The sequence below is a fragment of the Pleuronectes platessa genome, chromosome 15, assembly GCF_947347685.1.
Source record: "Pleuronectes platessa chromosome 15, fPlePla1.1, whole genome shotgun sequence".
Classification (NCBI taxonomy): domain Eukaryota; kingdom Metazoa; phylum Chordata; class Actinopteri; order Pleuronectiformes; family Pleuronectidae; genus Pleuronectes; species Pleuronectes platessa.
Genome location: NC_070640.1, coordinates 23,144,934 through 23,161,190, shown reverse-complemented (window position 1 = coordinate 23,161,190; position 16,257 = coordinate 23,144,934). Strand labels below are relative to the sequence as shown.

The 16,257-nt window shown below is 40.0% G+C and overlaps 1 protein-coding gene across 3 annotated transcripts in view; it reads left to right on the top strand.

Moving 5' to 3' along the window:
• Positions 1–15,812, top strand: part of ntm (neurotrimin) — a 147,972-nt gene extending 132,160 nt beyond the window's left edge. For 2 of the 3 annotated variants that reach the window (XM_053442281.1, XM_053442279.1), the window contains 5 exons: positions 6,640–6,768; positions 8,030–8,150; positions 8,568–8,719; positions 11,201–11,236; positions 14,523–15,812. In XM_053442281.1, the coding sequence (XP_053298256.1) occupies positions 6,640–6,768; positions 8,030–8,150; positions 8,568–8,719; positions 11,201–11,236; positions 14,523–14,623 (539 nt within the window). In that variant the 3' untranslated portion in view covers positions 14,624–15,812. The remainder of the gene's footprint in view (positions 1–6,639; positions 6,769–8,029; positions 8,151–8,567; positions 8,720–11,200; positions 11,237–14,522) is intronic. The other variant, XM_053442280.1, reaches the window with a different exon arrangement.
• Positions 15,813–16,257: the final 445 nt, after the last annotated feature.

Genomic DNA, 16,257 nt, shown 5'->3' with positions numbered 1-16,257 from the left:
ATTGTATTCTTAAGAGCAGTTAATGATTTATGTTCGACTCCCACCACACTTTCCATCAGACAAAAAAGTGCTACAAATAAAGTGCTTAAACAGTAGCCTTTTTAAGCAACACAATGGACCCTCTTCCCCAAAATAAAATTTGTCTGGAGCCGCAAAACATATTTGATAACAAAGCTAATAAAGTTTTATATAAAGTTATACTATACTAAACTATGGTTTGTTGCATTTATGAAATTATCGAACAACAATAAAGAAAACTGTTGACATTTGATTGATATTTTTACCTGTTACAACAAAGGAAAAACCAAACGCTTATGAAGAGAAGAAAATACACAGGCAAGTGTCGGCCTACTTTGAAATAAATTAAACACAGACCTTTGTAGGGTTATTTGAGTCCTCCCCGTATTTGTGGAAAATGTATGAAATAAGAAGTACCCTATTTTTAAATAAATAAAAACATATAGCTGCAGCCTAATAGCTTAAAAATATATATTTTAGTTGGCGAAATATTTAAACGAAAAGTGAGAGCAGGTCAGGCTGGAGGCGGACACAGAAACTGCAGCTCGGTAGAAACCAACTGCAGCTTCTGCTCTGATCAAGACGCTGAGCTCTGATCAGCTGAGACCAGAGAAACTCTGTGTTTTCACTGTTTCCACTGAGCAGCCGGTGAGTCAGTGACCAGCTCCTTCACGTGAAGGAGCTCTGGTCTTGTGTCTCTGAGCGAGTGCGCGGGGCGGGGGGCGGAGCCTCGGGACCGGTGCGCTATCTGGGGCACACACACACACACACACACACACACACACTCGCCCGCTCCTGGTACTTCATGACGGCCTGATACGATGATGTTTTAAAAAATGATCGTGACTTAGTCAACCACCAACATTTTCGTCTCGTCTCGTCAACAAGTTAAAATAGATTTAGTCATGCGCTTCACTTAAAAGATCCAGGTTTTTTTTGGCGTGAGAAATTGGATGTGTGGCGTGTGTATCAGTCAGGAGAAGGGTACACAATAATTTCCAAGGCATTTAAATATACCATGGAACACAGTGAAGACAGCCATCATCAAGTGGAGAAAATATGGCACAACAGGGACAATACCAAGAACTGGATGTCCCTCCAAAATTGATGAAAAGATGAGAAGAAAACTAGTCAGGGAGTTTTTCAAGAGGCCTACAGCAACATTAAACGAGCTGGAAGAAGTTCTGGCAAGGACTGGCTGTGAACTACATGTGACAACAATCTCCTGTATTCTTCGTATGTTTGGGCTATGGGGTAGGGTGGCAATACAGAAGCCTTTTCTTACGAAGAAAATATCCAAGCCCGGCTACATTTAGCAAAAGCACACATGAAGTCTCCAAAAGCATTTGGGAAAGTGTGTTATGGTCTGGTGAAACCAAGGTTGAACTTTTTGGCCATAATTCCAAAAGGTATGTTTGGCGCAAAAACAACAAGGAACACCATACCCAGTGAAGCATGGTGGTGGCAGCATCATGCTTTGGGGCTGTTTTACTTCAGCTGGAACCGGGGCCATAGTCAAGATGGAGGGAATTGTGAACAGTGCAATATACTAGTCAATTTTGCAACAAAACCTTCAGGATTCCGTTAGAAAGCTGAAGATGAAGGGGAATTGCACCTTTCAGCATGACAACGACCCAAAGCATACATCCAAATCAACAAAACCATGGCTTCACCAGAAGAAGATTTAAGTTTTGGGATGGCCCAGCCAGAGCCCAGACCTGAATCCAATTGAACATCTTAGGGGTGATCTGAAGAGGGCTGTGCCCACGATATGGCCTCACAATCTGACAGATTTTTGCAAAGAAGAGTGGGCAAATATTGCCAAGTCAAGATGTACCATGCTAATGGTCTCCTGCCCAAAAAGACTGAGTGCTGTAATAAAATCAAAAGGTGCTTCAACAAAGTATTAGTTTAGGTGTGTGCGTATTTATGCAACCAGGTTATTGTAAGTTTTTTATTTTTTTATTTTTATTTTATTTTTTCTCAAGTGAATTGTTCACCTTAAAGGTGGAAAAAGTTCGGACATGATTTATCTTTGTCTAACTTTTTTTACATCATTCATAGACTTTTTATATCCGATATATATATGTATCACTAGGTTTAAAAAATGTTTTTTATTGTTAAATGAGTTTGAGTTTTGTACACATTAATTCTTATATTTAACGAAACAAACTTAAACATATTGCTTGAAATTCCTACCATGGCAGTCATCAATTCATAAGTTAATTCAAAGAACTGACTGTAGTAGACTCTCCTACAAAATGGCATTTACCTAAGAATTTTTTTCTTTTTACTGGCTTTACAACCGCAACACCAACGTGACACTCCCCTATGCATTCAGATAAGTGGAAGTTGTTGTCACTTGAAGCTTGTTGTGTCGGAGGCCAAGGAGCTAACACCGAATCCACTCAGGTTCTACTGAAGGCTGCTGAAGAACTACCTAATTAAACAACCTTGTCAGGCTCTTAACCGACCACTTGCACTGGTGGACCGTGAACACCAGGGGCTCGTACATTCAGCAATAGGAGCAACTGCAATAATACAATGTTAATGATACTGTGCCCACGAACATTGTTCATCTTTCCCAAGATCTATGGACACCATTAGACGTGGATTATTAAGCACTGAGCTGCTTGGTAGAAATTGGATTTTATTTTCTTCTTCTTTTCCACTTATTGTTGAAAGTGCTTTGATGCTTTGTGGCAGATTGAGGTGTCAGTAACTTCATGTGCTTTCCAAAGGTGAACAGACACTAACACTTAAATGAATGCAAATAACGTTTTGAGTAGTTCTTTTTTATGACAGACGTGTCTTAAATGATTCATAGACCAATCTTACTGTGTTTCACTAAATCAAAATAAATGGTTTGAGACGTCAACAGTTCTTTCTTTTATTGAAGCGGAATGAAAATGCTCAATACTCAAGGGGAATTTACTCTTTATCTGTACATTTGTCTTCAGCTCAAATACTGTATCCGTCTTTTACACAGCCACTTCCCCAACACTGTAACCTACATACAAAAGGGCTTGTGGCCGGAGAGATTAGTAGCAGCCATGGTTTTCATGCTCCTTTGTATGCCCAAAAGTATGCATGCTATTGATTGGTCCAATCCAAACCGCACTGTCATAACAGATTCTCTTCGCTGGCAAACCACTTCAATAGAACAAGCTGCCTTTTTTCAATATGTAAAACCCCGAGCTATAGTGTGTTTATGCGATTCTGTTTCTGCTCGTCCCTTTAAATGTTTGATGGTGAGTCAAATGAGGCCTGGCACATGAAGAAATTCCCGAAGGCTGATAGTCGGGGGAAAGGTAACTATCAATACAGTTCCCTCTTGGGGCAGCAGCAGCAGAGGCAAATACTAAGACTCAAACTGCAGCAATTAGTCGCCGTCCGTCATTGTCTTCTTGGACACTTTATAAATGAGTCTTCTTTCTCATTTTCTGTCTGAGTCATAAAAGCAGTGTCGTGTTTCTTTTAACACCTTTCACTCTGACTACCTTTCCCTCAAGACAACAATGGTAGCATATCCAATCCCACTATCTTGCGGGCTTCTCTGTCTGTTAACAGCTCCTATCTGCGATTGTGTTTCTTTCCGTTCTCGGTCCCATGTTTGGATTCGTCAAATCAAATCCCAGCTCACCACATCCACTTGGCCTCCTCTCCTTAAAAGCGTATATCCCTCATGCATCTGCTCTCCTGTCTTTTTTTCTGTTCAGTAGTTGCTCCCCTTGCCCTGCACACAAATAATTTTCCCTTTTTCCATTTTCTTCTTTGCCCCTGAGTTTGAGACTTGGAATTTCAGGGACACACCAAGGGCACATATTCTCCCTCCGGCCTCTCCTGAGATTTCCTGGCTCTCTTTGCATTCTCCTCCTGACTACCTTCTCTTGTGAGGTCTCCCTGGTGTCTTGCCATGTCACTTTGATGGCAGCGCAGGACACAGCACTGTCTCACTAATGACTTACTCACGAACTGAGATGTTGTCTCCAACAAAGACTCAGAAATGACCATAAACCTCCTCCTCCACTTGTGGAGTTACGGAAAATGCTCTGCCCTCAGGTGGAAAACTGTAAAATATTGGTAGTCATTTTCTTGTTCTCTGTGAACACATACCCATTAAAAACGAAGACGACTCTATTGAGGAGTTCTGTGTGTGCGCTTTTCAGATCTTGGGTGCTGGGCAGTGGTTAATAAAGTGTCCTGTGAAATCTTTGTTTCTGCTAAGACAACATTTGCTCTCTCTCTAGTGCAGAGAGAGGGAAACTTCTTTGGCACATGGTGTTGGTATTTGGATGAGCGGAGCAACTGACAGCAGCAGCACATGAAGAGACTCAGCAGTGTGACTACAAGAGGACGGACAAACAACATAATACTGATTCATCACTTCATCTTTAATGGGGCATAATTTAGCAAAAACAATCCTGGCGCTGGCTCAAACTCTAAAGGGTTGTGACACTGAGGTAGATGAGACTGTGGGTGCTGGTGAAGGAGGAGGAGCAATCTTTGCACTAAAAGAAAACAGTGTGATAGCAGAGCGTAGGTCTGACAGGGAGGTCAGACCTCAGGAAAGTAATGCAAATGTTGACATTGGTGATATGACGGGTGTACCCATGAAGAAAGAGGAATCTACTGACTCGTTATGAATACTTCTACAAAAAGCATCTCTCTCTATCTCTCTCTCACACACACACAAACACACGTACATTTGAAATATAGTGGATAGGAACTAAGGAAACTACTATTCTCTGATTGATTGAGTGTCAACACTTGTGGGAACCAACCCACCAATCAAATCTCCGTCAACTCTTCTTAACGAGTTACGTTTGGGTAATTGTTATTATAATCATTAAAGATAGTAATGATGACTTTATACTATAATTCTAAATTTGAAATAAAAGACACATAAAACAAATAAAATCATAATTTACGATCCCAGACAACCACTAATGATTTTAACTGAACAGTTAAAAGTAATGGTGAAAAATAAGGATAAAGGAAACATAGTTATAGCTACTGGAATTCCTCAGGTGAGGTATTCCGGAGGCTTTGGACTTCAGCCTCGACAGGGGAATATCTAACATGGCCTCACTAAGTCACCCTAGACCATAGTATACCAACGGGTGCAGTGGCAGGGCGGACAAAGGTTTTTTATAATTATATCTTCTAAACTTTCTATAATGTTATTGTGTTTTATAGATTTTTATTTTTGGTTGCAGGTCAGACAAGTCTCGACTCATAATAGATACAACAGATTGTAAGTGAGTCTTAAAGCTTTGTTGCAGTACTTATCAAGTTTTGGTTTTACCTCCATAACTGAAGGAAACACATTGATTCCATGTGTCAGTCTGGAGGACAGCTGCTTCTGTGCCAGCAGCCATACAGATGTACTTTGGGAATGTGCATCAGCTGGCAACCTTGTCTTGATTAAGTCTCCTCAGAGGATCACAGCGTGGCTTGAACTCACACTGCGTCTCAATTGGCGAGACGCACTCTCTCTTGAGAGGACGCCAGTAAGAAAAGCAGACGCACGGATGAGTGAGAGGATGTGGCCTGGAACCTGCGCGAGTCCTCCTGATACTCCTCGTCAGGTGATCAGTGTGTCAATGAGGACTTCTCTCCATAACAATCTTCCCTAATATGCCTAAACCCAGCAAAGTGCATCCATGTGCAATTTATTACTGTCACCTATCAGCATCTTGGGAACAGGCTTGAAGTCAATTATGTCTTTTGTTCTGTATGTTGAGTGCTGTATTAAGTGTCTCTGTCAAGTGTGTCGGATGGATAGAAGAAGAAGAAGCGGGGGTTGGCATTTCCCCCCACTCATCTTCTCTAATCTCTGCAGTGGTCCGGGTTTGCTTGCAGGCTTGAGAGACGCACAAAAAAAGCGAGACGACATATGAAAGTTCCGACAGACGAGTGATAATGAGTGGGGGCAGCACAAAGCACTAATCACCGAGTGTTGTAGCATCTGCCGAAAAATGTCAGGAAGCTCAAGAACCGGGTTTGTAAATGTTGAAAGAAACAAGAGAGGCACACAAACGAGAGAGAAAGGCAGAATCCGGCACATGTCATGACATTCATTGGTGTAAGCTTTGACACATGTGTAGCTTAGTGAATCTTGCCTGTCATGTCGGATCAGGTTACAAGACCTGACAGGCTCTGTGGTTGACATTGCTCCTGAACTTAAGTCATTGTTTTCGGTGTTGTCGTTCGATCTGAATGTCTTCCGTTGTTTGGTGAATATCAAAATAAGCTTTCTTTTTCAGATGCTAGAAATAATTTGTTGTTTGATTGCTGCAAAATGTTTTGGCTCTTTCTTTATAGGAAATCCTTTAAAATACAGTCATATACTACTGCATGTTCTTCACCAAAATTCACAGCACTTAACATTTTAACTATCGAACCATATTAAACCATATTCATAGTTTCTATATGGAAAATGTCTGTAATCAACACCTCCCACTCCCTTGCACCAGAGTGACGATGACTTTCCCACAGGTCACACAGCCAGGGACACAGGGTGTGAAAATATCTCTCAAGGCCACAGCTGTTGAGTCATCGCATTAACTGTGAATGACCATCTCACGAATCATGTTGTGTGTGTGTGATCTTTCACAGGGGACCTGGCATCAGACGACGAGTACATGGAAATCCCATCCATCAGCAGACAGAGAGCAGGGACGTACGAATGCTCGGCTGTCAACGAGATTGACACAGATGTTCAGACTGTAGACATCACCGTCAACTGTGAGTCTGCGGCTGAATTAAAGAAACACATTCTTTATGAACTGGAACACTGATTAGTCCATTTGTCAAGTAGTCTATTGACATAAATCAATACACTAGCTATGTTTTTATGGTCATCCTGTTATTTTTAGGATTATCATGCAAAAGGTTTCCGGCACTTTGACATGAACTGTTGGTGCCTTACATACTATGAGTGCAATGCTGTTCAAACATAATTAATTGTATTTGTATAGATTTGTTTTATATCAGGCCAGTTTACATAGAACGAAGAGACCTTAAAATTATAGAGAAACCCAACAGTTCCCACAGAGAGCGTCAATTTGGCAAATGTGGAGAGAAAAACTGGAAGAGAGAGAAAGAGGAGAGAGAGACCGGGAACAGTTGTGTAACCTTCATGTTTCAGCTCTGACAGACTATTAAATTATGATGAAAACAATCTAGGTCATATTTATAGATGCAAATATGTTATCAATGATAGCAGCAAAGGTATATATACTATAATAATAATAATGATAATTGTTGTTGTTGTCTCAATCTTGCAGCTCTTTAAGTCAGAGATACCTGCAGAGAGAGAGAGAGCGAGATAAAGAGAGAGAGAAATGAGACTGGGGACATTTTGTTTTTAATTACTATTACTATTATTTAATAATAATATAATATATACAAAATTATTTTTATTTATAAATTTATATAAAGAAAAACTAGTCATAACCCTGAAATTAAGAATTTTTTTTTGTGAATATTGGAATGTATCACTCTAGAAAAGATAAACCACCACCTTTAATTATATTTCACTATACTTCTTCATGGATTTACTTTATATCCGTATTCACAGTGAAACTAAATCTGTTGAAAAAGAAATGCAAGTCATGAGCTTACAGTTTCTTTTCTTTTTTATTCAACTTTTTCGGGCTCAGGGTTTTATATTTCAGTCTTCTTTTTTAGGCTCTGTTCAAACAGGAATAAAAAGCTGTTCAATAATCATCAGTTTCTTTGCTGCAAAGGAAGGAGAGAGTACTGCATCACATTAGAACCCGAACACTAACCTCCACCTCATCATACCCTGACACATGCACTTTCAGCACTGTAATAAATATTGTACATTATTTGACCTCATAATTCCTGTTGACCTGCAGTCATGGTGCAGATCACAGTCATGAATCAAAGCTGTAGCGGAGGAGGAGAACATGCTGTGACCCCTCTCCTGATTTCCTTGACTCGTGCTGCCTCGTAGCCCTGATCACCGTGCTCCTGTGTGCAGATGCTCCGACTGTGTCAGAGGGCAGAGATGTTGGAGTGACTCTGGGACAGAGAGGAGTGCTGGAGTGTGAAGCCGATGCAGTGCCGGAGGCCGCCTTTGAGTGGTATAAAGATGACCGAAGGTGAGGGATTTGATATGAGCACTTTACGTGTGTTTGTATGTGTGTGTGTGTGTGTGTGTGTGTGAGAGCATGCTTACTAATTAGTTTTCAGTCACTGATGCTCATGGATCAGCTGCCAGTTACACAGGTATCGAGATAATTACATTAATGCAAAAACTCCTTGTTGAATAAATTGTTATTATTTTGTACCTGGGTCTTGAAGTAATTTGGCGAGACTTATGAAGCACTCACGTGTACGCATACGAGGCTGCACTGGAAACACAGTTCATTCACTTTTACTTATGTGTTGATGATGTCATGCATTGGCAAACTGCATTTTGGTTATGCTGCTTCGCTTGCATAATGCAACACGGTTCTGACACCGACATGGTTATTTGTAGTCACTGTTTGTTAATGCACATCTTTTCTCCTATCTAGGATCTTCAATGGATTTGATGGCCTGGAGATTGTGAAGACTGCATCGCTGTCGAAGCTGGTGTTTTTTAATGTGTCTGACGGAGATTACAGCAACTACACCTGTGTTGCCCTCAACAAACTTGGGAGCTCAAACACAAGCTTCCTTTTGTATGGTGAGTACTGTATAGTTATTTCTGTTCTTAGTCTATGGGTGAGTCACTCTCCATTCTGTTTGTGCAGGTTGAGTTATTAAAGTAATATCAATTATGATAGGAAACTAAATGAAAATAGATACAAAGAAATATTGTTTTCAAGCTGTGGACCATGGAGTATTTGGTGCTGGGCTTCAAGATTGTGTCTTATTCATTCTGATTTGACTAAAAAGTTTCTTCAGGCTCATGTTTTCAGTTTTTTTTGGCTTTCAGAGTTATGAGAAGCTCTGGCTGAGCTGTCAGGTATCCTCCTGGCTCACTACTCAGATAAAAAAAAAAAATTTCAGATACTCACCTCTGCACAAAAGACCTAATGGCAATTTTAACATTTTAGTTTCCTTGGGGGTGCAGCAGCAGCAGCAGCCTCACACACATTTGTTTGGGAAAAACTTGTGGCACACACATGAAATGTAGTAGCAAGAGTTGGCAGCTAACTGTAACAAACTTGCCCAACAAAATGGAATTGTATTTCATTATTGTTTATGTTCATGACCAAAAAGTCAGGTCCCATTTCCTACTAAAACTAAATTAGCAGAATTTCCAAAGCTGCTCTCATCCCCATCCCTCACCCTGAATACTGGTCCCTGCTCCAAGTAACTGGTGAGCAGGTCTGATCTCCGGTAAGGAGTGTGTAACTGTCTGATAGTCACGGAAATGGTCGGAAATGGTCACAATCAGGCCCCCTGGTTTTTCAAGAGTAATGCTTAACTGCTCATCAATTAAAAAAAACCCGCTGTTAATCTCAAATATTCAGGGCAACTTGAAATATAAAGAATTGTAAATAGAGTTTAGTGGATGTGTTACAGCGGCAGCTCTTCTGGTCAAAGATGCCAGAGATCATCGGTAAAATCCACTGTTCACTTACTTCTCAGTTCAGTGGACGGGACTACACAGTCAGAGCTCTGCTCTATAGAATCGGCTTTTGTTGTAAAACACGTGGTCGCTCTGGATCAGATCCATTAGGAATGACTGACACGTGTGGCTGCAGAGTGCTGCTGCTCAGTAAAATTCACAGAGTGTTGTGCAAGTGAAAATTGTGACAACATCTGTGTGCACAACGCCGTCCGTTAAAGGACATTCTAGTGGTTCCAGACAAAAGTTGTAAAAGTATGGGCTGCTTCACTAAGAAGCACCAAGGATCTGAGACATCTTAATGGAACCTGTTTTCAGTCTTAATAGTGATCTTACTGAAACCTGTTCAAGGACCAGGAGTAAGAATGCATTGTCACACTCACCTGTCTGAATGTAAATTGCTAAGGACTTTCATTTGAATAGCACTTTTCCAGTCTTATCGACCACTCAGTGTGCTTTCAAGTACCAGTCCCATTCACCCACCCACGCACATATTCATACAGCTGCACTTTTTCCATCACACACCATCCACACACTGCTGGCTTAGCCTTCGGGCACACTTTGGCGTTCAATATCTTGCCCAAGGACACTAAGGGGAGCCGGTTATTGAACCACTGACCTGAGCCAAAGCCACCTGAACCTCCAGCAGGAGAAACACTTATGCATAAATGCTGTGAGCTGCACAGAGCAGCAGCAAACCTGCAAGCTAGAAAATATTTTGGCTCATGTGCTAGGGGAGCAATCTTCATTCAAGCGTATGGGCGCCATCCTGAAGTCCAGTATCCTTAAATAACTTGATGACGTAGACGTTCCCAAGGGAACGCAAAGGTCACAGCTGGAAGGTGGAATGGTAAATTATGTCAGTGATTAATTATGGTGCTGTTGTTTTCCTAGGATGACATAAAGCTTATTTTAAAGGTGTAGTGTGTAAGATTTAGGTGAAAGGGATCTATTGACAAATTGAATATAAAATAATCCTAGTGTTGATTTCACTTTCACTTACGAAGGCCCCAGTACAGTAGCCCAGAATGGACAAACTGATAGTGAACTGAGAGTGAGAGTCTTCTCTGGACTTTAGGCTGTCCTCCTGTGTCTGCACACTCATCATCTCCTTTGCTGCAGATACTGATTTAACTTCTTTAGTTTGGTCCATTCCCACATATCACTCATCCTAGAGATGAAAAAACAAGCAAACTTTAAAGTAAGATGAAAGACTCCGAAAATAACCAACAACCTTTTTACAGTAATGAAAAACGTCTTCAACTCCTGTTATCAAATGTCAGAGCTGTTCCTGTGGGCTTGTTTCAAACCAATGAAATGACTATGTGTCCCTTTTTAAATCTAGAAGTGTGCAGATAATGACTTTTGTATCAACCGTGAGTGAGAATTAAGATGTTATGGATTCAAAATGGACCTTCCACACCACCTGCTTTCTTATCAGTTTAAACTCTACACTATGAAATTGTGTGGCCGACACGCAAAAGTCTATTCAAGCAGCTTAGTTCTCATGCTATTCACAAGTGTTGCCAGTGATGTGCTGCAGTTCTGTTTCCAACGTGTTGTTCTGTTTCATTTGTTCCCCTGGTGTAGTGGTAATTGAGCCCACTAGCTCAACGCTATTGCAAGGTTAGTATTCTGCGCCAGCATGCACTTGAGCTGTTGTGGATCGAAAGTATTAACTGCATGCTGGGATTTGACTAACATTACCATTTTCACAAACTGGATGCAGTGTCACTGTATTTGTTTCTTCTGTGTTTCACAAGAAGAGACTAATCGTTTCCTGGCTATTTGATCCTTTCAGAATTGCTGTGGTTTGATGACTCTTTGTTCCTTTAATGACCTGATATGTTAGCACTGCCATGTGGCAATATTTGTATCTTTGTGAAAATGGTCAATGTAGCCCGTTGCACTAATCCTCTTTCATCTCTTTCCTTTGCAAACCTTGCTACCTCTCCATTGGCTTCATTTTGTTTTTTTGCATGCTCTTTTTCCAATGTAAGTATTTCTTTTCTTTCATCATCACCATTTCTGCTTGTGGGACTGTTTGAACATGTTTATATTGTATTTCAATTTGAAACGTACACAGAAATCAAAACAGTGTAAGCCAACACAGACAGCTGCAAAAGCTCACTGCAATGTTTCTTGAAACTGCAAAAAGTGATTGTAGATTTTAGATTTGTGGTGTTGATTATTCTTGTGAATGTTTCTAGAAGTTTATTTTGAACGTGTAAAGCTATTGAGCAAAGAGCACCTCTCCCATTTAATGTGTCCTTATGAGCCGTGGTTGCAGCATCTTGAAAGCAACCTGACGCTATTGATGACAGAACTGTATTAATGGCTTTGATTTTGACTGAGTGAACATCATTATTCTAATTAACCATATGCAGGATTAGGGATAATCCACTGTGACAGGGTAATTGGATAGATGCCCCAAAGGAAACTGTGGTGAACTCATGGGAATCCAAAGGAAATGAGTGCTCATTGTGTGACAAGCTTCAAAGAAAAAGTTCAAATTTGTCCTCAATCCTCGTACAATGCTTTCATTTATTCAGCCCTCGCTTCATCCCTGAAAACAACATGATGAAAATATCATGTGATTTTCACTCTTGCGTCATAAAATTCCATTGAATTTTAAAACATTGTAATACTTAGCAATACCTGAACACCACAGGTGCATGAACTAGTTAAAGATGAAGCTTATTTTTTTAATAGAAGTTACAGATTTTGGATTTCATTATTGACAAATTTAAATCTTCCATGCGTCTCCTTTATTTAATATTTATTCTGTTCTAATGGAAGAAATGGCAACATGCAGAAAAAGTGTGTTTCCATATACTGCACTTACTTCGTTTTACACTATATATACACAAAATACTTATTATTAAATGTACTAAGAATTGGGCAAGTAAAATAAATGTACTAAGAATTGGGCAAGTAAAATAATAACCAACACATTAATACTAACATACATTTGCTGACTCCCAGTTGTAACTAGCAAAAGCAAACCTGCAATTGAAAGCGTCATTATACCTCCTGTGGGTTTTAAGACCAGTTGTCAGCCCCTCGAATGTGTAGATTACCTTCTTTCAGCAATAAATGCTGAGCAGTGCCCAGTTGTAATCCTTTTAAAGTTCAGTACAGCATTTGATGATGCAGACCATGTCATTTAATGGTCACACACAGGTACTATCTAAGTGTACTTCACCTCCTCCTACGCACATTTCTCAGCGCCGGTCAGCCAACGATTCTGCTTTCTCCGCTTGTTGTTGTATGTAACCTGTTCAATGTCCGGGTTTGGGGGTAAATGATGATAGTATTCATAGCCCCCCCCCCCCCCCGTCATTAATATCGTTTAAAATCATTTTCCAGTGTGTTTCCTGGCGCGATACGCTTGCAGCGAGCGAAAAAAGTAGACCGTGGTATCGTTCACATCGCAGCCCATGTGAACTGCACAAAGGTTTAACAGGGGGTCGGATAGGAGGCGCATGGCTTTCCTTGGCGCTGCGCGGCGCTTCAGAAATGACATGAAATGGTCAATTCGATTTTTGGTGAGGAAAAATAATCGTTTCGATTAATCGACGAATCGGTAAAATAGTCGACAGATTAATCTATATAAAAAATAGTCGTTAGTTGCAGCCCTACTTTATTTATAGTTCCCTACAAAAAATGTTTGTTTTTTGTAGGGAACCTGCTACCTGCTTCCATCAACCATCGTCTAATAAATGCAAATGAAAACGGATCTTCATTAATTTACTGAATGTTTCACAAGCCTTTACTGTAGCAATGATCAATCTGAAAGAATATATCAGACTGTGAAGCCTTTATGACATCTGTCACCAATTAACATAGATTATTTCACAGATACAGGCATATTTGGCTGCATTTTGAAAGCAATATGCACTAAAAATAAATAATAACAAAACAAATTATGACTAATGGGGGGGGGGGGGGGGGACATGAATTGATTATGTTAAGTGGGAATGTTTATTTTCCCCAATGAATTAGTCAGGTTCATGTCTGATCTTTGGAATATTAAATGTAGTACTTTGGGGGTTTGGTAAATGTCGTATTTAATTGTTCAAATCACTGTGGACAACAGTCTTTGCATGACCTTAACTAAATGCTGTGAGTTACTTAAATTGACAAAAGTATTGTAGCAAACAAATTAAATTTGTCTGTAAAATTAAATTTGCTTTCCCAAACTGGTGTCCATGTAGCTTTTGGGAGAAAGGTTTGATTAATCTTCAAATTAAATTTGTTTTAGCAGAATCCATTACAGTTTAAGTAAATTGTGACTTCTCCTTCAGACAGAAAAAAAACATAAAATGCCTCCATAGTGCTGGTGTGGTGTCATTCAGGTGTCCTCAAGCTCCGGCATCATATCAGGCTTGAAACAGCGTCATTTACACCAAGTTTATAGCCAAAATTTCCTCTGATATACTTCTCAGAGGCACGTTCAGGTACCCTCGGGAACCTTCGAACACAACAACAAGGGCACGCGCCGGGTGCGTGTTTTGACTACATCCGCTAGCATCGGTCCTGTGGACTTCTGGGGTTTAAAGCACAGTGTAAAATACCTCGTTCTGGGTCGATGATGCAGTTCAGGGCGTGCAGACACTTGGATGAAACCACACGAGCAGTATGAAAGCATGTTGTGTTTTTTTACTGTTGATTTATTATGTCTGAAGAAGAGGTTGCCTTGGCTGTAACACTGTTTACCCCTGAGACTCCTTAAGTGTTTTGTGGACTCAAACACTTCACTTCACAGAAGAAGTAAATTTTCATTTTTCAGTGTACTATCGCTTTAAGTCAATACTAGCAGCTAGTTGATATAGCCCTCCCCCAGTAGTGATAACACTATGGTGAAACCTAACCAGTTGTCTTTTATCTTTCTTCTTTCTCCCTCCTTCAGGACCGAGAGCAGTTCAGGATGGTAGCGGTGGCTCAATGGGAGTGCACTTACACACCTGTCTCCTCCTCCTCGTGTTCCTGCCCTTCCTGCTCAAATTTTAAAGATGAATGGATTTGAACATAAATGTTTGTATGTGTGCGTCTGAGTGCGTGTGCGTGCGTGCGCACATTTGCACTTGTGAGTTTGTTCTTTTGGTTGTTTTTTTGTTTTCAACCAGAACCATAAACTGATGCACAGTGAGTGCATGAAGTACCTAGCTATGTAATAATGTTGACCCATTAGAACATAATATAGGTTCATCATCTTTTTTGTGTTGATTTACTTTTTTGTTTTAGTTTTTAAAGATGTAACAGATGTTTCATATCTTAACTGAATTATTTTGGATATTTTTTCTCACTAAATTATGGTATTCTGGATTATCTCTTTTACTCTGTAAAAAGTTTCTGTTCTTTAAATTAGGCATTTCTTATTCAAATGGAATTGTTTAAATTTTAACCACATTGCATGTTCATCTCAACTCCAGGAAAAGTCACATTTTTAGTAAAAGAGGTGAATGTTAAATACCTCAAAGTCAAACAGAGACAGTGAAACAGAAGGAATTGAGGCTACCCTGAGGCTGAAAGCCGGGTATTATCATATTTTAATGTATAATAATTATCATTCAGTCTGGTTGAAAGCAGAATTGTTTTTGATCTCCATGTCTTTTTGTTCTCATCATTATAGTGGTATACTTGCAGTTGTGACATGCTAATATTTAAATTTTATTTCTCTGTTTTGTTTAGTTTAAAAATGTTTGCGAAGGGAAAATATGAAGCTGTAATTCTAAGGACAAATATCCTCATTTAACGGCTTTGTTGCATTTTTTTTTTCTTTACCAGTACAGTTGTACACAATAATGGTGTCAAGAATAATTATGTTATAATTAAGTAGTGAAAATGAAGGGAGACACTACTCAGCTTGTGTGGAGTCAATGTCTGACTTAAGTAATGCAAATTGACTAATGCTGTCGCTACTTGTTTGAACATCATGCAATTTCTACACAACACGGTTGTTTGAAAAAAAAATTCTTGTTCATGTTACAAACCAGCAGTGGAAGATTAGAGACCACTCAGTAGGACCGTGTTAACAAAATAAACACTGCATGTATTTAGACACCAAGAACCCAAAGACTTAAGAAGTTTATACAGCATCATACATCACACATGTCTGTTTCCTTGTCTCAGCACCAAACTAAGAACACAAACCCCATGCTTCATGGTGTTGTCTTATCACAAACATGTTTTGATGTGGTTGATGGGGTTGATACCTTTTTAACCAAAATGTAGTGTGTGGAACATGACTGCACATGGCAGCTCTAGGTTTTACTGCCAAGGGAAAGGATTGCAGCCTTGCCGCACGCTAAGGGAGACAATTGCAATAACTGAGATTCACCAGAGGTCTGTGCAAAAAAAGGCTCAGACTGTGCTTATCACTCACTATATAGCCTGTATTATCAGAAAAGACCAGGTCTTTAAGGAAACTTCTCATTGTTTCATTATGGAGAAGGATCAGGGCAGTATCCCAGGCAGGAAACGTACGCCCCACATCCGTTATACTTCCTTATTTTGTTGCGAGCGGGAGGATTTTATGCAACGGCAACCTATCACATCAGGACAGTAAGAATAAAAGTTGGCAACTTGTGTTTGCAAGTGATTCGCACCAACTGCCAGATCGCATTCAGCCCCCCCCCCCCCTC